Here is a 24,113-nt window from a genome sequence, read left to right as displayed (position 1 = left end):
CACCCATATGGGATCCTGACATGCAAGGCGAAGATTTTACCTGCTAGGCTACTGCGCCAGGCCCAACATTTTGAGCCTATACAGAAGAATCCTTATTCTCAAAAGTTTTCCTGATTTTCCAAAAATTATAATTTCCCTATTTTAGGTTATTTTGATAAAACTAAAACTCATACTCCTTGGAAAGTCTAATGTAAAATTTAGCTATCCTTTTTTTAAACAAACTTATTTATTTGAAAGAGTTACAGAGAGGAAGAGAGAGAAAGAGAGAGAGAGAGAAAATCTTTCATCCAGCAGATGAAAGAGGATCACTGCCTAGATGGCTACAATGTCCAGGCCAACTCAAGGAGCCAGGAACTCCATCCTTAATCTCCCATGAAGGCAGCTACTGGACCAAACACTTGGGCCATCTCCTGCTTCATTTCCCAGACCATTGTCAGAGCTGGTTTGAAGTGTAGCAGCCAATACATGAACTGCCACACATGTAGCATGTTGGCATCCCAAATAGCAGCTTTACCCATTATTTTTCACAATGCCAGCCCATTAACAGGCCTTTCTGATTCAGGCTTTCCTACCTGTTTATGTATGATGTTTTATATTATGGAGTTGATTTTTCTTGTGATTCTCTGTGATCATTGCTGTTTAATTTAGTTAACATTAACATGAATCTAGTAATAAATAAATAAATAAATATCCTTAGTGATATTCTTCACTTAGAATAAATTACATCAATTGGAAAAGATGAGTATTGTTCTTAATTGCAAAGTAGGTGTGTTCATCTCATTTGATAAAGAATAGAAATTTGAATCAAATAACAAGATTTTTAAGAGCAGAAAGCACAGCAAATAAATGACCAAATGAGAAAATATGGAATTAATGGCATAAATTATTGGTGATAAGCATTATGGTCTGATCATCTAATTATATATTTAGTAAATTATTTATATGTATGAATATCAAAGAAGATAGAGTGATCTGGAAACTTTGTGTGCGTTCTTCCCACTTACTTAAAAAGCATTTGTAGCAGCCAGTATAAACTCTTGATAAAATTAATCTAGATGTGAATTCAAGGAGATCAAATATTTCCATTTAGCAAAGATAGTAGTTTTCTTTTATAAATATTTATTCTTATTTGAAAGTCATATTTTACAGAGAGAAAGGTAAGACTTCCATCTGCTGGTTAATTTCCCAAATTACCCCAATAACAAGAGATGAGCCATTCTGAAACTGGGAGCCAGTAACTTCTTCCGAGCCTCTCACAAGGGGCTGAAACCCAAGACCCCGGACCTTCCTCCACTTCTTTCTCAGGCCATAGACAGAGGGTTGAATCAGAAATGGAGAAGCCAGGACACCACAGCCAGAGGATAAGCTTGCTAAGCCACCATGCCAGCCCCCCAAATAATTATCTTCTTTCTATACTTACCTCTCACATGTTATTAGATGTATAGGCATTAAAATGCTGTTTCTGCTTAAACATTACCAGTTTTGGAGAACTTATAATCTGATTTTTGTTTTCTCTTTAGGGATTTTTAGCTCCTGGAGAAATTGATCCCCTAAATCGTAGATTTTCTACAGTACCTAAACCAGATGTTGTGGTTCAAGGTATGTATTCTTATCCACAAAGACAGAAACTTTTCATTAAAGGTCTGGTTAGGAGCAGATGTCTTTGGACCAGTAAATTATGGCTTTATTATTCATCTGGCATTTTGGGTGGTTTCAAGTGTTGTGCAGTGAACTTGATTCAGTTGATTCAGCTTAGTTTCAAATTACTGCTAATTGTAAACATAAATAAGTGGATGATGTGCTTATATGTCAGAGGATGCCAAAATATTTTACATTCTTAAACACTCCTTACTTCTTTTCTTTTAACCACTCCTTATTTCCTAAAAATTCTTATAATATGATGTTTTAATTTCCTGGTTATCTGTGTTTTCTCTCTGATCATTCCTTCTGATCACTTTTTCTGCCGGTATTTCTTTTTTCTCATGCCCACTAAATGACTGTATGAGTTATACTCTTGCAATTATACTCTATATAATTTGCTAATGTCGCTACCTTGTGATACATCTGCTCCCATGGTTTGAAATATTATGTCTTTGAAAAGTCCTTCAAGCCTTTATTTCTGTTTCCTTGCGATTAACTTAAATATTGGAGCACCAACTCTTTGCAAAGCACTGGACTCGGATCTATAAATATATTAAGAATTCTATAAATATATTCAGAATGTATTAGCAAGTCTATTCCCAAAACCTTATCAAACATCACCACTTATGCTTCCTCTTCTATCTCTATTCCATCCTTTACCTATTCCAAGAGAAGCGGATGTTTCCACCTTCTTTTTCTTTTTCAGTGATTTCACCATTAAGCTACTAGGACAGAAAGCTTGAGGTGATTTTTTTATGCTCCATTGGCATCATCCAGTATGATATTGATTCCTAATCAGAAACCCCTTTGTATGTTCTCTGGCTGCTTGACTGTGGGTTGATTCTGTGTGAAAAATAATCCTGTATGTTTTCTAATACCTTTTGTACTTGGCATCATGTGTAGACATAAAGGTAGTTCTTGCTTTTCAATACATGCAGCAAACATATAAGGGTCATCACTCATTTTCTCCCATGAGAAAACTTTCTTTCCATATTTATGCCATATGACTGTACTGAGCTCCTGTTTATCAGTTTCACTCATTGAAGACTTTGAGGCTAGGGTCATAGCCTTAGTCTACCACTCCAAATCCTGCAATAGAGCTGAATTTCAGCACTGATAGAGATGTCACCTAATATTTTAGCCTGAAACTTCTTGGCTATCCTGTGACCTAACTTTACATTAGCCAGTCCCACCAAGGACCAAATTTTAGGGTATTACAACTCAGATATCTCAAATGTCAGTGTTCTACTCTCTGTTCATGGTAATGTACTTTTAACTTTTTTATTTAAATATTTTATTTTTATTTGAAAGGACGGGTTACAGAGAGAAGAAGAGATGGAGAGAGAGAGATCTTCCTTCTGCTGATTCATTCCCCAAGTGGTCACAATGGCCAGAGCTGAGCCAGTCCAAAGCCAGGAACCAGGAACTTTTTACTGGCCTCCCATGTAGGTTCAGGGGCCCAAGGCTGTGGGCCATCCTCTACTGCTATGCCAAGCCATAAGCATTGAGCAGGATCAAAAGTAGAGCTGCCATGTCATGAACTAGTGCCCATTTGGGATGCCAACACCACAAGCAAAAGCTTAGCCTACTGCATCACAGAATTGGCTTCATATTTTGGCTTTCTTTTTCTTCCCATAGCATTTGGCTATTTTCTCTTAGTCTACCCTTTCCTGCCTTATGGTTGCTTATGTAAATATCTCAGCCTTTGATACACCCAACGGAAAAATCATAGCACTAAGATCAGTGTTGTAATATTCATTTTTTGATGCTATTCATGGCCCCCTAGAACTTACTTAGGAAAAAAAAAATCACACAAATGAGCAAAATGGTGGTACTGGAAATTCATGGACTTAAACTCACCTTTGTCCATGGGTTCCCATTTTAGTTTTCATTCTGATCATTCTAATTACAGCAATAGCTTTGAAGCTAGTTTCTCTGTATTCAGTCTAGGCTCACTGCACTCTTATCAATTTATCCTTAATTATCAACTTAAATATGCTCCTTTTAAAATGTGGGTGGGAGCATGTTACTGCTCTCATAATTCTTCAGGGACCCCCTATTACCAGTGTCCTGAATGTGGCTCACAAGGCTCCTGCATCAGGCCCCTAATCCTATCTTCAGCTTCATTTCTCATCATTGCCCCTTCACAGGCCACATTCCTGCTATGAAGAACTTTTTAAATTCCATGAGCTGCCTTATTCTACAGTTCCAACAGCCATTGTACATACTGTTTCTTCTGTATGTAATAATTTCTTTCTTGCTTTTACCATTACCTCCACAAGACTGGTACTCGTCCTGGGTTCCAGCAGAACTTTATATTAAAGTGTCATTTTCCGTATGTGAGGATCATATCTGTCTGTGTATTCCTAGCATTTGTCCATGCCTAGCACATGAAAGGCAATAAATTTTTTTTTCTGAGAATGTTAGAAGACATAAAAGAAACAAAGGCATGAGTTGCTTGGGTTGAAAGTACTGCTGGAACCTGAATGTTGTTCACTTGACTCGCTTTCACTCTCCCTTGCTGTTATTATCCACCTCATTTCTCCCTGTCAAACTCTGAGGCTCAATGGAATATGATTTGGAAATCAGTGTCCACAGGTTAAAAAAATCCTTGAATGACACATATTCTGTCTTTGATGATCTCATCCCTGACTATCTCTCCAGAGTAATTTCTTTTGTCACTGTACAAAGTACTTCATGCTAAATTAATATACATGTATATGAGCCTCCACTTCTTGCATAGCCACACACATTTCTCATGTCCATGCTTTAAGTTCACTCTGGACCCTCTGCCTAGAACAGCTGTCTTCTTCCTTTTTCCTTACTTCTGTTGGGTGACTTTTTCTTTCAACCTTAACTTAGAATCAGCACTTTCATGAAGCCTCTCCTGAAGGCATGCTCCCAATTATAGACTAGACAAGCATTCCATGTGGATGGTCATAATGTTTTATGCAGTGTTTCTGTTTTATAATGGATTAGTTTATATTCAGTTCACATCTGTGTCACCCTGTGTGCTTTGTGAGAGAGAAACTATTTAACTTTGTATCCCTAATGCTTTGTATAGTGCCTTATCCATTTAAGAACTTAGTAAATATTTACCAATGAATGAATGTATAACCAAATGCATTTCCCTGAATTTTTCTTAGCCCAGTGTCATTATCCCTCTGTTCATTTTCCCTATACAGTCTCTTCTTTTATTAGCATGTTTTTAGTTAGATGTAATCAAGATTTTAAGATGAACTCTTAATGGATGTTTTTCTGTCAATGAAGCTTGAAGTCTCAGATACAGAATGTGATAATCTCTCAGAACCCATGAAGTACAATCTGATGTTCTAGTAATGCAATTTTTTTTTCCTTTTCCACTAATATTGTAGAGTGCAAGTGTAGAAAGTACCTACTTTATCGAAGTTCCTTAACTATGAGTTTTCCCCTCGTTTTTCTTTTCAAGTAAATTTCTTTTAAATGAGTTTTACTTATTTATAAATATTTATATTTTGATTCCCTAGTGAAATAAAACTTTATCTTGACCTTATCTACTTTCTTTACTGTAGTCTCCATTCTAGCCGAAACAGAAGAAATTAAGGCCATTTTGAAGGACAAAGGAATTGATGTGGAGACCATTGCTGAGGTGTACCCCATCAGAGTACAGCCAGCCCGTATTCTCAGCCACATTTATTCCAGCCTTGGTGAGCATTACTCAGTAGAAGCTGTTTTCCTGCCTGTTTTTTTTTTTCCCTTCTCTTTGATCCTTTGTTTCTTTATTAGCTGGCTCTGAAAAAGACTTTAAAGTTTCTGAACTCTAAATTTTTAACCCCATGTGTCCTAAGCAGCCTTGTTAATTTTAAATGTGTTTGATGAATGCTTTGCTACATAGGGCATGATTATTATCAGATATCATCATATCTTTCATTCCAGGTGCTTACTTAACTAACACATTCTACCATTTCTTTAAATCTGTATTTCTCCTTCAAATACGTGGTAATTTCACCAAGACTGGTAGCCCAGGCTCTTGTTTTTAAGTCTTTTATATTTTGTCAAAGAATATATTTGTTGATACTATTTTAAAAACTCTTTAACTTGATAATTAATCTACTGGTTATCTTTATATATTTCTGCTTCATATTTTATTTATTAGTTTTGAAATAATGTACTTTTAATTTAATTAGTACTTGTTTTATTTGATTTTATATTAGATTCCGTGATAGACTTTTAATATTAGATGAATTGCAACAAGAAAGATGCAAAATTTCTAAACTGCTTTTGTGGCAGGCTGAATAATGAAATATATTCAGTTCCCAGTCTCTGATCTCATATAACCATATATGGCAAAGGAACTCTGCAAGTATAATGCAGGTAGAGTTTGAGATAAGGGGCTAATGTTGTAGCATACCACCACCTACAAAGCCTATATCTCATACAGAGAATTAATGTCCTTTTTACTCCACTTCCAACCCAACTAATATCCTGGAAAAAGCAGCGGAAGATGACCCATGTGTTTGGGCCTCCCTATCCATTTCCAAACTCCTGGCTTCTGCTGGTCTTAATAGCCATGGCTGTTGCAGCCATTTTGTCAGTGGACCAGTGGATTAAAGATGTGTGTGTGTGTGTGTGTGTGTGTGTGTGTGTGTGTGTGTCTTGCTCCTCTCTGTGTAATGCTGACTTGCAAATAAATAAGTCTTTACCAAAAAAAAAGAGTCTGAGACTAAATTACCCAGGCAGACCCTAAATATAATCACAAGTATTCTTAGGAAATGGAGACTAGATTATAGAAGTTAAATATTTCAAGACAGAAATAATAGCTCTTTAGGACTCAGAGAGTAGTTTTCTGTGGTGCTGAATAGTGGTCCCCAGGGACATCCAAGATTTAACCTTTTGAACCTATGAGCATAAGATTACATGTAACTGTGAGCCAAATATTTCCAAGGAATAATCGCAGTTTCTTCCCTGTAACCTCCAAAAAGAACCAATCATACTGATTCTTGATTTTGATTTCCTTTAAAAGTCACTTTAAATTTATGACCTCTAGAACAGCATAAGCAATAGATTTTCTCTCATATATTTTTAAGTTGCTAAAATGTGTGGCAATTTTTTACAGCACAAATAGGAAGGCAGTGCAGATTTTAGATCTCAGAAGTAGTGCGCTATTGCAACAACTATCTAGAAATGTGGAAGTGGCTTTGGTATTGCATAATGAATAGCGAGCGGAAGAATTTTGAGTTATATGATTAAAAAGAGGTCTACTTAGGCAAACCATCAGTTGATTATTTCAGATAGTTAGCTGAGGAGATTTTGAAGGAAAGTGTTGAGTTCATGGAGTTTGTTTGTTTTTTGCTGCCAAGAGTATTATGCACTATCAAAGAAATAAATTGGTGGAAAACTGTTTAAAACAGGAACTGGGACTTGATTCTCAGTCAATCCTAATTATACTCAATGTTAACATTAGAAGATTTATTATCAAGAGGACGGGGATTAGCAGTATCAAAGTAACAGAGAGAGGTTAGCTATCTATCCCATGGATCCCTTCAATCATCTCAGCAGAATCTAGAAATAGAGAATGAATTTCCCAGGAATGACTGTGAATTCCCATGATGTTTAAGCAAGAGCCACAGATTTTTTTTTTTTGAAAATGGCAAAAAAGTTGAGCATCTTTCATTTGAAAATGTGAAATTCTCCAAAATGTGGAAATTTTGAGTGTCACACCAGCACTCAGAAAAGTTTCAGATTTCAGAATTTAGATTAAGCAAGCTCAACCAGTAAATTGAGTGCAGATATTCCAGAATCAGACAAACTCTGAAAACTGAAACACTTCTAATTCTAAACATTTTAGATAAAGAGTATTCAACCTATACCAACAGAAACACTGTCAGTTTGGACTGAAAGAAACAAGATGAAAGAGATCTTTTGGACTTCCCTAAGTTCTAATTAGAAAACAGCAAACACATGCTACGCCTCAGGGAAAAGGGTTGATGACTCCAAGGGAAAAGTCTCAGGCCCAGAGAAGTTGGAGCCGTAGGCTCTCAGAGTATATCCCTAAACTACACAGGATTATTACTAAGCCTTGAAACCTAATGAAGTTTATCCAGTTGGATTTTAAAATTCCATGGAACTTTTAACTCTTATCTTGCTTCCATTTTCTTCCTTTTCACAAGGGAACTGATCACCTCTTCCTATTCTCCCTCCCACTGTTGTCCCTAACTTCTGGTAACCACTACAGTACTTTTAAAATTTTTTGATTGATTGATTAAGAAATTTGAAAAACAGAGTTACAGAGAGAGGGAGAGACAGAGAAAGATCTTCCATCTACTGGTTCACTCCTCAAATGGCTGTAATAGCCAGAACTGGGCTGATCCAAAGCCAGGAGCTTCTTCCATGTCTTCCACAGGATGAAGGGACCCAAGTACTTGGGACGTCCTCCTCTGCTTTCTTAGCCGTTAGCAGGGAGCTGGATTAGAAGAGGAGCAGCTGGAACTGAAACTAACATCCATAAAGGATTACAGTGTCACAAGCAGCAGCTTACTTGCTTGCCACAGCGCCAGCACCTGGTAACCACTATTAAACTATCAACTTCTCTAAAATCACCTTTTTAATTTTAGTATATTTATTTTTATTTTTAATTAATGGGTTAACAGATTAGATATAATTCTAAGAACACAATGAAATTTCCCTCCTCCTCCCTTCCCTGTATCTTTTTTGTAACTATCAAGAAAATATACTCTAGATTTACACCACAGTAAAAGACCTAATATTTCACAGACTGGTAAGTTTAACAAGTAAAAAGCAAGATCTTAGCTTAATGGGAACACACACAGTGGCTATAAAGAATAATTGAATAGAAGATGACTATTTCTTCCAAATAAAGTAAATTGTATAAAGTAATTACATATCTTTAAAACTGTAGAATATAATCATCCTTAACATTGAAAACTACTTTTTGAGATGTCATTATTAATAAGATAATGTGGTATTTACCTTTCTGCACTTATTTCACTGAAAATAATTACCTCTGATTTTGTATTTTCATAAACAACAAAATTTCATGTTATTTATGGTTGAACAGTATTCCATTGTGGCCACAAATGTATGAAAAAAAATATTTAACATTACTAGTCATTAGGAAGGTGCAAGTCAAAACCACAATAAGAGGGCATCTCAACCCAGTTAGAATGTAAAAATCCAAAAGTCAAAAATAACAAATACTGGCAGGGATATGAACAGAGAGGATATCTTATGCACTGTTCTTACAGCAATTATGGATAACAGTATGGATGTTCCTCTGAAAACAAAAAATAGAACTATCATGAACTAGCAATTCCACTTCTGAGACTAAGATAAGCAGGATATGAGAAGCCAAAATCCTGGAAGGAAGCGAGCCTCAAAAAAGTAAATTCATCATTCTCTGTGCACTTTCCCTTTGAGTCTTTTACTGATTTTAAGCTTTTCTTACATGGGGTGAGGAGTTCAGAAACTAAACATAAAATATCACTGTGCTAAAAAGACAAAAAATTGTATTTCAAGAACTTCCTATTGTGGAAGAGGTTTAAATCGCTAACAGACTTACGAAAAATGCTCAGGTTCCCTAGCGATAAGGGAAATACAAATAAAAAACACATTAAGGTTCCACTTAACTCCAGTAAGAATGGCCTGCGTTTAGAATTCTTTGAATAACACTTGCTGGCAAGGATGTTTGGGTGAAAGGTACCCTATTCCACTGTTAGAGTAAAGGCTCATGCAGCTGCTATGGAAGACAGTATGGGATGTGCTAAGACAACTGAAAATTGATCTACTATATAACTCAGATATCCCACTCCCAGGATATCCAAAAGAAATGATACCTACATATGAGAAAGCAACCTTTATCCCTATATTCATTGCAGCACAATCCACAATAACAAAGACATGTAAACAACATAGATTCCCATTGAAAGAGGATTTGATGAAGAAGCAACAGTACATATGTTCTTTCTGATACAAAGCAACCTTCATACAAATTACAAAACAAAAAGATATTTAGGTACACAAGTTCACATGTATATTCTCTCATTAATGAATAGTGTAATGGAGACTATGAAAAACAGAAAAGAAGACCCCCAATAAACTACTAATATACCTTGACAACCATTGCTTACAGCTATAATATAATGACACATGTGAAGAGCAGAATGTTAGAGTCATGACTATAGTTGAAGGACTGTGTACAATCAGGGCACATTTGGGACGGGAAAAGGGGCAGGCCAGAAATGGAGGGGAAGAGGGAAGGCCTGTGCCTACAAAACTGTATAATGGAAGAGGGAAAAAAAAGAAAGGAAGGAAGGAAAGAATGAATGAATGAATGAAAGAGAAAGAAAAAAGGAAGAAAGAAAGAAAAGGAAAGGAAAGGAAAGGAAAGGAAAGGAAAGGAAAGGAGGAAGGAAGGGAGGGAGGGAGAGAGAAAGGAAGGAAGGAAGGAAGAAAGAGAGAGAGAGAGAGAGAGAAAGAAAGAGAGAAAGAAAGAAAAGTAATCATAACCCTTAAGTTGAATCCCCCTGAATAATAGACTACTTTCTATCAGGAAAGAAAAACCACAAATAAACCAGTTCTTAGAAAGACTTAGACACAAACCTCACTATGGAGATACAATTAAATCATCTCTGGAAGAAAGTGATGATCATCCAGAGTCTCTATAATTACTGTAGACTGAATTGAGTGTTAAAAATGTTTTAATGCTATAAAATGAAAAAATAAAACCAAAGGAAAGATGCAATCACAACAGGCTACTGTTTCAACATAGTATTAGAAGTTCTAGCTGGAACATTTAACCAAGAATACCAAAGACACTTAAGTAGGAAAAATTAAAGTGATCTCCATTCACAGAGAACATAATCTTTTGTATATACTAACAGTGAATAATCCTAAAAGGAAATTAAGAAAATAATTTTATTTGCAATAGCATCAGAAAAAACATACTTAATAAATTGAACCAAACAGGTGAAAGAGTTGTTCACAGAAAATGGAAAAACATTGCTGAAATAAATTAAAGGCATAAATGGAAAAATACGCCAAGTTTATAGGTTAGAAACTATAATATTGCATAGATGTGGATACTGCCCAAAGCTATCACAATATTCAAGGAAAACCTTATGCTATTAACCAAGTGTTTTCTTAACTGAAAATTTCATTCTAAAATTCATATGAAATCTCCAGGGACCATGAATAGCAAAACTAATCTTGAAAACATAATAAAATTGGAAGACTTTCACTATGATTTCAAAGTGTGCTACATGGCCAAGTAACCACTCAAGGATACTGCTGGTGTAAAGACAGATAAATGAAACAATGGAATTGAATGGAGAGCCCAGAAATAACTCCTCATATATACTGTGAAATAATTTTCAACAAATGTACCAAAACCATTCAATAAGGAAGGGACAGATTTTTTTTCAACAAATGATGCTGGGAAAATAACATATGTACTTTTCAAATAGCCAAAAGATAGAAATAACCTAAATGCCTATCAGCAGATGGATGAATATGTAAAATGTGGTGTGTATATATAGGATTAAACATTATCTTGCTTTCACTGCTGGGAAATGTCTGGCTTGCAGGTCTTATTAGGCCCACAAAATCTTTTGATCTGACCCTGCCAAGCCAACCAATTGCAGGTGGGACTTAAAGTTATAGCAAGCTAATTTTTAAGTTGGTAATTTTGTATGACCCATGAACAATGTTATAAATAGCCAAATGGCCCTTGGCAAAAAAAAAAAAAAAAAAGTTTTTCCCCACAACCTCAATGAAGCTAAAAGATACTATGCTAATTGAAATCAGCCAAAACAAAATGACAAATGCTGTATGATTCCAAGTATATCAAGTATCTAGAGTAATTACATTCATAAAGACACAAAGTGGAATGGTAGTTGTCAGAGGCTGTGGAAAACAGAGGAAGGTACTGTTTAATAAGGCAGAGTTCCAGTTTGAGAAGATGAGAAGCTCCTAAAAATCACTAATGGTGTTATTTGCACAGTGATATGGATGTACTTACTGCCACTAAACTATACAATTATTACATTATGCATAATTAAATAAAATAATGAAATTTATCATGTTTATTATAAATGGTTGTATTAGTGATTAAATTATTGATGGTTGAATAAGAATTAAATTATTAATAATAACCATTATTAAAATGGAGGTTATGTTATGTATATTTTACTGTGATTTTTAAAAGAAACAAAAGAAGAAAGAACAATGGATGAACCTGATTGTAACATTCATCTCAGGTAAAGTGTGTACTTTACTGTGTAGGCTCTGGAATACAGCCAAGGCACTGACAGTTCTCTGGTTCTGGTCCCGTAAGAGTGAAACAACACTAAAAATGTACCATTTTTGGATCAGTATAGCACTTAAGATGATGGAGAGACAAAAGCAAAATCCCCAAGGGGGGAAAAATGTTCTAGTAAAAAACGGAAAAATGGCAAAGGAGCAGTAGTTCTCTCAGTCCTGACATAAAGGGATAATCAACATGTGTTTGAGGAAACAATTTCAGAGCAGTATGTATAGTGTTGCCTTATGCTATAAAATATCAGTATGTGTAAATAAATTATTTCTACTGCAAGAGGATTTTATTTGATAGCTGCCTTTTGGAAGAAAAAAAGAAATTCAACTAAATTTAACGTAGATGTCACTTAAAAGATTAGGTTTCAGTGTCAGAATGCTGAAGTGTAGAAAAAAAAAAAGACATCTTAAACTCAAGGCAATAAAGTGAGTGTGTGTGCCTATTTGTATAAATATACATCGTGTGTGTATCTATATGTAAAATATTTGCTCTTTTGGTTTAAGTGCTAGAAATATATTGACCGCTTTCCTATTTTGTGTCAGGATGCAATAGTAGAATGAAGCTCAGTGGACGACCCTACAGACACATGGGAGTGCTTGGAACTTCAAAGCTCTATGACATTCGGAAAACCATCTTTACTTTCACTCCACAGGTGAATGAAATAAACCAATGTGCAAATGAATGAAAATTAAGGAGGAACGTTGCAGAAATAAAGCATATACTGTAGTCTGAACGATATATAAGACTTCCAGAGACAGCCATGCACGTATGAAGTTGACCAGTAAATGTTTATTGAGTTGAACTGAATTGAACTTGCAGCACAGACTGAATGTCAAGTGATTTTGGCTACCAACAGCAGACCCGGCTGTTGCAAAAGCACTAGGATGTTACAAGTGTTATAACATCGATGAAAGTTCCCCTTACTTTTAAGAGTTAAAATAAGATGCATTTGTCCTTTATGAGTAAAATATGGTTTCTTTTATTCAGCTGCTGAATTGTGTGTTCTTTATTTGGGGGAGGGGACTGTTTTACATACCTAAGAATCTTCAGTAACCTTACCAAAAATATCCAGACTTCAAGCTGTGTTTATATACATTGTTCGCCTGATCTCTAGCTAGCCCAGTAATGCATGTGTGTATGTGGCTGAGAAACTGTTTTCTGGAAGGAAAGCTTAAATTCCCTGTTTGTTATTATGCATCTGGAGTAGTGCAGCTGAAGGTAATATAAATGGAGTATTAATGAACCACAGACTCTATTTCTCACTTAGCCATTTGCAAGCCCTATAATTTTTTTCAATCCATATATTTTGTCTTAGCTGTATTTTTCCTTTATTAAAAGGAGAAAAGTCCTCAGTAGGTGTACTTGAAGATACTTGGTAATGGTAAACCATGGCACAGTAAAAATGTCAGCAACTTGGTGTATGTACCACTTAATCACCAAATACTTAGGAAAGTGTTAGCAGTCACATTTTGAGGGTATTTCTAGCTCTTGGACACCTTTATGAACCAGTGTTTTAAAATACTATTTGACAGTTATGTGAATTAATTATTCTGAACAATTATTTTTCTTTTTTATCAGTTTATAGACCAGCAACAGTTCTACTTGGCACTGGACAACAAGATGATAGTGGAAATGCTTAGAACAGACCTCTCCTACCTCTGTAGCCGCTGGAGGATGACAGGTCAACCCACCATCACCTTCCCCATCTCACAGACCATGCTAGGTAAGGGTTATTTGAGACAAGGAATGCAGGTATGTTTTGTAAGTAGATCATGGTTAACTGCTTATCATCTTACAGTTGCCGGAGACCTGTTTCTTGTGACTCTTCTTGCAGCGGTGCTTGTTAGCTCGTCTTTTGTGCCAGGTGCTTTGATAAGCACAGGGACACATGGGGTGATGATGGCAGATGAGACTTCTGCTCTTATAGAACTTAGGTTTTAGGAGACCAAGATAGATGATAAATATATAACAAATAAATCAATGAAGAAGTATGTTTCATTTAGTCTGAAAACGATTATTTTTTTAAATGTGTCCAAGAATAACTTGGCTGGTAACTCTTCAGAGAATTGGTTTCCAGGTCAATTCGCAGAAACTTTTATTCTTATAATTTCGAAGGACAGTACTACTATATGTTGTATCTTTCTTACCCTGGTGGAGTATCAAAATTTCATAGATAAGTTCCCAGGCTTCCCTTTCCAAAACCTGTCTAACTGAAGTGGTACAAGTAGGGAAAAAAAGTGAAAAGGACCTTTGGTTTATTTTTCTTTCTTTTATTGTAATTTTTTTCTTTTGGGCAGTTTTTCCTGACATTGCTCACTTGAACTGGACTTTATTGTTCTTTCAGTTCCTGGAGGACCAGAGCCAGTACTGAAGCAACTGCTTCTTTTTTTGTCTCTGCTGTTGCTTCCAAAAGCCTGTTTGTACTGCCAAGTTACATAGAATTCTTGTTCATTAAAGAAGCACAGGTCATTCAAACACCATACAAACTGATGAGAATTTTGGTCACATCTCAAAGTGCTTCAGGTTATTGCAATGGACAAATTGGTGAACTCTTTCCTCTTTATTTAAAACAAATTAGCAAATACCCAATTTAATAACTACTGTATTCCCAGAATTGTCCTCATAAAAGGGGCAACCATTATACACAATAATAGCAGAAAACTGCTCAAGGCAGTAAAATACAAAACCATTAGATTAGTACTTTACAGTTAAACAGATAACTGAAGTGGAACTTGTCAAGTGAACACTTGAATGAGTGGTATGGAGATAGCAGAAGGAAAGAAGGTAAGGTGCTTTCAGTGAGGGAGGAAATATCATCAGACGTAGAGGCAGGAATGAGCTTAGTTTATGGGGTGCCAGCAAGAGAATAACCTGAATAAAATGGGTTTTGTTTGCAGAAAGAATACTTTTAAAAAAGATTTATTTGCAGGGTACAGTTACAGAGAGAGGCTGAGAGTGATGCTACATCCACTGGTTCATTCCCCAAGTGAACACAGCAACTACAGCTGGTCCAGGTCATATCTAAGATAATTCCATCCACATCTCCCATGTGGGGAACAGAAGCCCAAACATGTAGGCTATTTACCAGTGCTTTCCCAGATATATTAACAGGGAACTAAATTGGAAGCAGAGCAGTTGGGTCTCAAGCCAACAATGCCAAATCTCTGAGACCACAATGCTGGCCTCAGAGGAGTAACATTTAGTCAACATTTGATGACTAAAGCAAAAAATCATTAACACTGTTTGGTGTAGTCCTAGAAATATGTATTTAAGACAGCTGTATTACAAATGAAGAAGATAAAGGACTTCAAAGATTGGTTTTTGTTGTTAACGATTTTTTTTTAATTTTTACTGGAAAGGCAGATTTACAGAGAGAAGGAGAGACAGACAGAAAGATCTTCTACCTGTTGGTTCACTCCCCATGTGGCCACAATGGCCAGAGCTGAGCCAATCCAAAGTCAGCAGTCAGGAGCTTCTTCTGGGTTTCCCACGTGTGTGCAGGGTCCCAAGGCTTTGGGCCGTCCTCGACTGCTTTCCCTGGCCACAAGCAGGGAGCTGAAAGGGAAGTGGAACAGCCAAGATGTGAACCAGCATCCTGGCTCATGCAAAGTGAGGATTTCAGCCACCAGGCTACCACACCAGACCCAGGACTTCAAAGATTTCTACACAATGTTTTAGTTGGCTTAATATTGATACTAGTAGATGGTGAGGTATGCATCATGTATGTCTTTATACATAATACAATAGCTAGAGAACAACTAACGAATCCATAGGTGTTATAGGCAAAATTGCCATGCATATGGTCTGGCATTGTGACTTAGTTTAGATGCCCTTTGTGATGCCTGCATTCTGTACTTGAGTGCCACTTGGAGTCCTGCCAGCTGCTCTACTTTTCAATCCAGTTTTCTGATAGAATAATCAAGACAGAGGTAACAAGAGGAAAACAGTAGATAAATTACCAGACAACTCTTAACTTGTCAATCATTGCATCAGGTTTAAATAACCTAAAAACACCAGTTAAGACAAATTCAGAGTGAATAAAAAAACTAAATTGTTGCTTCAATTATAGCAATACAGATAGACAGACATTAAAATGAGGGAAAATGTTTTATAGCATTTAACATTCATTTTTAAAAGACAGATGTGGCTTTGGCCTGAGTCCCCAGCATTGGATCCGGCCTGGCAGGGGCACCCCGAACATCTGCCACACTGCAGGGAGCTGCAAACCGCCCCCAACCCCAAGGATGAAGTTTATTTAGAGATCTCTCCAACTGAACTGCTAATCTCAGAACCCCATCCATGAAGAGACTGTGTCAGCCAGTGGATTCTGAATAGGTTTCATTGCGATTGCAACGATGAGATTGGCAGCAATTCAGAACTGTTGAACTATCAAAACTGCTTGAGCAGGACCCTCAGTGCACCTCACATAGGGGACCTGCGATGGGTGGGAGGCTGGGTGGGGCTTTTCCCTTTGTTTCTCCCCTGACCCCAGATACAGGGAAAAAATGATATTGTTGTGGAAACAATGATATTACCCACTTTCCTATAGCCCTTGACCCTTTGTACCCTAATCAACTATGTAAGATTATTTAAAAAAATAAATTTAAAAAAATAAAAGTAAAAGACAGACGTGGATGAGGTCACATTGAAATCTGATATAGATTTGAAAGTAAAGGAAAATCCAGATAATAAAAACATTAGAATTGAGAAAGGAGCTCCAACAACAAGCTTTAAAAATCATGCAGAAGGTACCAATGTTGTGGTGTAGTGGATTAATCTGCTGCCTGCATCTCATATGGCACTGGTCCAAGTTCAGGTTACCTCACTTGTAATTTGGCTAGCTCCCTGCTTATCTGCTAAGGAAAGCAGTGTTGGATGATCCGAGTCCTTGGGTTTCTGCCCCAACATGGAAAAAATGGAAGAAGCTGTTGGCTCCTGGCTTCTGCCTGGCCCAGCCCCAGCCGTTCTGGCCATTGCACTGGGCCCAGTATAAAGATTCTTAAAAATCAATTATAAAAAGATAAACTACATAACCAAACATTAGAAAGACATGACCAGGCAGTCCATACGTTCTCCTAACGCTAAAGCTGAAACAATGTCTTCTTGTTTTATCTTATCAGATTTGTAATATTATTCTTAGAAATGTGGAGAAACAGTTGTTTTCCATACTGTGGGTGGAAATAACGATTGGAACAACTTTCTCAGAAGATATCTTGGCAATCCCCATAATATTTTTAGTAAATATTTCCTTTGCCCTGACATTTCTAAATGTAAGAATTTAACCTAGGGATATATTAGAATAAATGCATTCAAGATGTAGGTGCGTTGATCATCACTACAGTGCTGATTATAATGTAAAAACAGTCTGTTTTCTAGAGAAAGCCAGATCAGGTAAGAAAATGTATAATAGGATCCATGTCAGATAGAATCAGGTGGTTAGTAAATTTGGGAATATTTGTATGCCTATATACATAAGTAAACTAAAGCTCATTATATGATTTATGGAATATTGGGCATGGCGCTTCACACAGAACATTGAAAAATTCGTTTCTATTGTTATTGTCAACATTCACCAAGTATTTTCCATAGGTCAGTATGCTAAGCAAGTCCTTATGATAAGTAAGATAATATCTTTGAGAAACTGTCTATTGGTCATCGTTCCCTGTCATTTGCCTAGTCTTTAATGTTGTTGATTCTCAGTTGAATTGTGGAAATGCAGGGTGATCAATGAAGAGTGCCTTGTTTGAACCATTACCTCTGGGATGTTGATTTGAAGTTACCGGGTTGCCCTTACTTCAAAGGTAAAACCACAAAAATTGATTTAAGTTTCTCTTCATTTCAAGATGAAGATGGAACCAGCTTGAATTCAAGTATCTTGGCAGCACTACGAAAAATGCAGGATGGCTATTTTGGTGGGGCAAGGTAAGTGACCTTTTAGTGAAATGAAACTTGGGAGGTTGGTATAGTAATAACAGGTTTCTGATGCTTTTCCGTGTGTCTTCAATAACAGAATCCAACATCCTCAGTATAGCTATTATTTGATAGGCTTGGTCAATGAATTTAATGTAATAGTGGAAAGTTGGAAATTTACCTATGCCAGTTCTCAGGAGACGAGGAAGTGTATTCATTCAAAAACAAAAGGAAATTACCAAATGCTTTTCTTTACATTTTTCCCTAGAAATTTGTAATATTACTGAGCACTCATGCTTTCACAAGATTCACCTGTTATTAACATTTTGTCCACTGTGTGTCGCCCTCTCCCATGCTTCCCTCTCTTGCTTTCTTTTCCATAGTGAAAGGTTTTTGGCATTGATCCAAAAATACTTGTGCATGGTCTGATTTTTTTTTTCCAAAAGATTTATTTATTTAAAGGCAAGTTAGAGATTGATCAAGATCTTCTTTCCACTGATTCACTCCCCCACATGGCACCAACTGTCAGGCCTGGGCCAAGAGGAAGTCAGAAGGGAGAAATCCTTCCTGGTCTCCCAAATGGATGGTAGGGGCATTGCACTGTTATCTGATATTTTCCGGGGTACATGAGCAAGAGACTGGATTGGAAGTTGATCATTTAGGACTTGAACTGGTGTACATGTGTAGGATGTCAGGTTAACAGGAAGCACCACAAGGCCAGCGCTCCTATGAAATGTCATTTTATATAACCGTTTTCACACATTTATGTCTGATGGTGGGGTCCCCATGTACTGTGTTCTGTGGCCATCACACTGGGGATCACTTCCTGAGGTGCTACTGGGGCCTCCCAGCCAGCAAACCTGGAGTTCAGAGACTTTCCCTCCCTTCCAGAAGGAGACCTGGGTTTTTGAATGGACAGTTTCATTTCCAAGGACTAACAACACTATTTGGGACTAGAGCTGAGAGGGGAGGGTCCTGAGCCTGGGCGGACTGCTGCTATGAAGGAATCACTCGTGTCTGGGTTTTTCCTGCAAAGTGTTAGGCATCAACAAAAGCAGCAAAACTAATCTCATCACTCAGAATCAACCAGAAACAAAGATAGTTGAAAACACTGTTCATGGAAAAGTGCTGACCCCCTAGAAAAGGACAGTGGGAGGTGGCTGGGGTGCTGACCTGGATGAGTGGTCTCCTTTCCCACTCTGAATTTACAGTGCTACCACGTGTGTGTGTGTGTGTGTGTGTGTGTGTAAAAGAAAACACAACACAAAATTATAAGTATTCCCTGCTGTCCTTCTCAGTGCATCAAGTCAGGTGGTACATTAGATTAGCTTGCCACATTGCTAGTGAAGTCAACCTTGATCACTTGATTGAGTGATGTCTGTTAGGTTTCTCCATATCCTTTCCCCAACACCAGCAGTCTGAATTGATTATCACCATCGGGGTTATAAAACGGTGTTTTTGTGTTTTCTATCACTCTGTGTACATTTATTAGTTGAAATTGTTACGTTAAAAGGAGCTTTCCTCTCTCGCCTATTATCTGTAGTTTACTATTAGCATAGATTCACAAATTCTTTATTCAATGTTCGGAATCTCCAGGGTGTGACAACTGGCAGCCCCTTCAAGCTAGATTTCTCGGAAAATGTGTACTATTGACGTTCCCTTAAGATTTTATAGTCGTCCTCATTAAAGGAAGATATGTTTTATAGTCTACTATAAATTATAAAATTTTCAAGTACCCTCTTTTATGTTCAAGTGGTTTTTTCCGCAGTTTTTTTAATGATGCGATAGATTTATGATGACTCATTCGTCCTCTCGGCTTCTGTAGTAGCCAATGTAAAATTTAACCAGATGTTTGGCAGTTTAGCAACATGGCATGAGAGTGCTTCGAAAAGTTCGTGGTGGCCAGTCAGGAGCAGAGAGGTGGTTAAAATGGTTGCAGTGCCACTTTGGCAGTTGCACTGCATATGAGAATGCTGAGTTTGATTCCCAGCTCCACTCCTGACTCCATCTTGCTGCTATTGCACACCTTGGAAGGCAGCAATGATGATTCAAGTAGTGGAGTCTCTGCCATCCATATAGGCGATGTGGATGGAATCCCCAGGTCCTGGCTTCTGCCTGGCCCAGCCTTAGCTATTCCTAGGCCTTTGGGAAGTGAACCAGTGAATAACCTTTTTTTCACTCTCTCTTTTGCTGTTTTCTCCCTCTGTATCTCAAATAAATAAAGTCTAAAAAAAGTGTAAGTTTGTGGAACATATAATTAAAAGATGGGCTTATTTTGATGGCAAAAAAATGAAATGTATTTCTATGAAGTTTTGAATTGCCTTTTTATGTCGGTGAAAGAGACAAAATTGTTCTGGCAATAGATTATGAACCTGTAATTGTACTCTGTATTAACACAATCCCCTATCCATTTAAGCTGAACATTATGCCTAGCAGTTCTATACCATTTTACTTTTCTAAAATTTGTACTAATGTATCAACATTAATAATACATAAACAAACCATACCATATGCCCTTTTACCAATAAGGTTGTGTTGTTTTAAAAGAATCTATCCTGGTCCATACCCTGGCCCATTGCTGTGGTAGAGTAGGTAAAGCTGCTGCCAGTAGTGCCAATATCTCATATAGATACTGGTGGGAGTCCCAACTGTTCCACTTCCAATCTAGCTCCCTGTTAATGTGCCTGGTGAAGTAGCAGAAGCTAGCTCAAGTGCTTGAACCCCTGCCCCATGTAGGAGACCAGGTTAAAGCTTCTGATTCCTGGCTTTAGATTGGCCCAGCTCCAACCATTACTGCCACTTGAGGAGTGTTCTCTGTCTCTCTCTTTCTCAATCTCTCTCTCCCTCTCTTTCTCCCTCTCTCTTCTTTCTCTCTCTCTCTCTTTTTGCAACTGTACCTTTCAAACTAATAAATAATTTAAACATCTGATTTTCTGATTTCTATCTACGTTCTAAATTTCAGGATCCAAACAGGTAAATTATCAGAATTTTTGACAACATCTTGCTGTACACACTTGAGCTTCATGGACCCCGGACCTGAGGGTAACCTATACAGTGAAGATTATGATGACAACTGTGATGAGCTGGAATCAGGTGACTGGATGGAAGATTACAATCCAACCAGTACTGGTAAGACAGGTTCGTAAGCACTATCCTGCCTAGACAAGAATACACATGTCTAGCATAGTCCTGAATAGCTGATGCTACCAGCAGTCTCACTTCTCACTCCTGTTTAATACACTTAGATTTCTACTTTTGTTTGGCCTCATCCTTCTACTTACCTTTAGTTTTTAGTCTAATATCCCTGTGGTAACTGTGGAACATGGTGTTGGACTGTCCGTTACTAAAACTGGGAGAATTGGTTTCCTAGGCATGTGAAGTGGCTGATCATTTTTGTATTGGAAGAAGCAGTGGTGACTGAGAGACATTTATTCAATTATGAAATAGGAAAATTATACATATACGGTATTACCTTTTTGATATCAAAAAACATTAAAATATTAACTTTGTAAGAGTGTGGACTATTGAAGGAGCACATGAGAGTCTCCAGAGAGGCCTGTGTGCTAGTCGGTATGCTTGTTTGAGCACAGCATTTACTCACCAAGTCCCACATCTTTCACTCGGCATTTATTTTGATAAGATCTAAAGCTAGTTTGGATTTCTTTGTTGGAAAAGTACATCAAAAGAAAGATTGTTTAATTGTCTTTAATAATAATCAACAATCTGTGTTGGCATACAACACTTGAAACTTGCTTTCTGAAATATAACTTTTTAGTGCTATTTATCACTACATTTGGTACTGTAATAGTCTGAGTCACTTTCCCGTTCTTGGTTTACTCATGAGTGGTCTCACAATGAGTGTGCTTATTGCTTGGCAGCCGTTCTCTAGCTAGAGAGTTTCCCCTCTACGTATTACATAACCCACCACCCATGGAGACTGTACTCAACTCAAGGATAAAGTATTTGTCACTGAGAAGTCACTGAATATGAGTTCTATTCTTAAAGCTCTGCTAGTTCCCATTAGTAATATCAGAGCACAAAAAAAAATATGAAAAGATCCCTGAAGATCATCCAAATGCTAGATGATTCATACCTGACTGAGCAGACTTCAGCATTGATAAAGACAGCTTTTTCTTGTGTAAAATATGTGGATATCCATAAATAGGCTGAAATATTAAGTATTCACAGGGTATGTGTATGTTTTTGTTTCCAGTATCCACTTTCAGAGATAATAATTTAAAAGTTGTGTGGGGAATAGAAAGCCAAAAACCATAGAGACGTATATATCTTCTTCACCATTGAAGCCTCAGCTCCTAGTACACTACCTGGTAATAGTAACCAATAAATATTTGGTGAATAAAGAAATGAGATGACTAAAAGGGCTAGTGTTTGATCAGTATTCCTTTCTATACCAAAGCCATGTGAAGATTGTTTTTTCACTGGTTATTGTAATTGTGAAAAATGAAATTTATTTAATAGGGAAACCAAATGTTTGGTGGAAGATATTTGTCTTCATTTAACCCTTTCTCACTCACGTCTCCTCATGTTATTGGAGCTTGAAGGGCCTTGTTCTCCTTCTCGACCTCCTGCAGAGGTCACCTCCACTGCCACCTCCACTACTGCCACCACCACCACACACATCACACAAATGTGCATACACACACACACACACACACGCATACAAACACTCACACGATCTATGAGATGCTTGTTGCACCTTTCCTGGAGAAAGTTCATTCTGCTTTCAGGAACCCTAACATTGCTTCAGCAAAACCGGAAAAACAGGTGGGTTCTGGAAAATAGACATATTTTCTAAATCATGAAACTGTGAAGTTGTAGAATGCTCACAAGCCTTTTTTCTCCCTGCCAAAAGCAACCCACTTCCAAGAGCTGTGTAGTGGGTACAGGAGCAAATCATTCTCTCTACTGGGGTATTGTGAAATATCTAAAATATTTATGTTTTTCCTCTTCCCCTCCCCTCCCCCACTAACTTTGCAGCTCGCTGTGCTGATGAAGTTACTCGTTATTTAGATCACCTTTTGGCACACACTGGTCCCCATCCTAAACTATCACCTGCCTCACAGAAGGGAGGGCTAAATCGGTTCCGAGCCGCTGTGCAAACAACCTGCGACTTAATGTCCTTGGTGACCAAGGCCAAGGAGCTGCATGTACAGAGTGAGTAATGCCATGACTCACTAGAGTCAGGCACAGGATGACGTGAAGACCAGGATGGGGGTGGGCACTGATGACAATGTAAGCAGTAACTTTGTTTTGTTCACTGCTTTATCTCCAACATCTCAGCACTTAAAACATGTTAGACACTCAGTATCTGTATAATTAATGAATTATATATAGTTTTCCTGCAGGTAGTGTTGTTGTGTGGCTTAACCAGTAACACAGTAAGAGAAGGCAGACCAAGGCACATGGAGAATCTTCACTTTTAATATCATGGGGGGGGAGGTGGCATACAAAAAGGGACCTTTTATTTGTAAAAATTACTCCTTTGACAATACTTCTGTTTAATGAGGAAGCACTGTAGAGCTTCCACAAGCTGATCATACAACTGAAAGAGAGATATAGTCTCACTTTAGTAAATCGTGTTTGATTCCTTTGAGCTAGCTGTTAATTTAAAAAACAGATTTGTTTATTTGTCTGAATGGAAGAGTGAACAAAGGAATAGGTGTGTGTGTGTGTATGTGTGAGAGAGAGAGAGGGAGGGAGGGAGGGAGAGAGAGAGAGAGAGAGAGAGAGAGAGAGAGAGAGAGAGAGAGAGAGAGAAAGCCAGGGAGAGAGAGAGAGGGACATATTTCATCCTCTGGTTCTCTTCCCAAAGAGCTGCAGTGGCTAGAGCTCAGGTGGTACAAAGTCAGGAGCTTGGAGCTGCATCTGGGTCTTTCACATTGAAGACATAAGCTCAGGGTACTTGGTACATCTTCTGCTACCTTGCTGGATACATTGGAAATGCTGGATTCAAATCAGAAGTGAGCATCCAGGATTTAAACCAGCACTCTGATATGTGATACCAGGGCCAGAGCACCACACCACCAGCCCCCAGCTATAAATTTTCCAGTTACTGTTCCAAAAATGTAGAGTCACAATTTTGCCAATATCCTCCCCTGACTGCTACCTCATCCAGTAGTATTTTCAATGGAGGGTACCTCCTTTGTCAGGAGTAGTCATGCTTCCTAAGAAAGTTCAGTGTGGCTATGGTAACTGCATATGAAGGGAGAGAAGGGCACCTTGGCCATGGAAA

At 37.6% G+C, this 24,113-nt stretch overlaps 1 protein-coding gene across 5 annotated transcripts in view; it reads left to right on the top strand.

Moving 5' to 3' along the window:
* PHKA1 (phosphorylase kinase regulatory subunit alpha 1) overlaps positions 1-24,113 on the top strand; it is a 104,623-nt gene that overhangs the window by 40,158 nt on the left and 40,352 nt on the right. For 3 of the 5 annotated variants that reach the window (XM_040999648.1, XM_040999647.1, XM_040999646.1), the window contains exons 13-19: positions 1,521-1,599; positions 5,193-5,327; positions 12,493-12,602; positions 13,529-13,673; positions 17,794-17,872; positions 20,823-20,989; positions 22,859-23,035. In XM_040999648.1, the coding sequence (XP_040855582.1) occupies positions 1,521-1,599; positions 5,193-5,327; positions 12,493-12,602; positions 13,529-13,673; positions 17,794-17,872; positions 20,823-20,989; positions 22,859-23,035 (892 nt within the window). The remainder of the gene's footprint in view (positions 1-1,520; positions 1,600-5,192; positions 5,328-12,492; positions 12,603-13,528; positions 13,674-17,793; positions 17,873-20,822; positions 20,990-22,858; positions 23,036-24,113) is intronic. The other 2 variants (XM_040999650.1, XM_040999649.1) reach the window with 1 other exon arrangement.

The sequence above is a fragment of the Ochotona curzoniae genome, unplaced genomic scaffold, assembly GCF_017591425.1.
Source record: "Ochotona curzoniae isolate NIBS_2020 unplaced genomic scaffold, NIBS_Ocur_1.0 scaffold_1852, whole genome shotgun sequence".
NCBI lineage: Eukaryota > Metazoa > Chordata > Mammalia > Lagomorpha > Ochotonidae > Ochotona > Ochotona curzoniae.
Note: the sequence above shows the minus strand (reverse complement) of the source record. Positions and strands in the feature narration are given on the sequence as shown.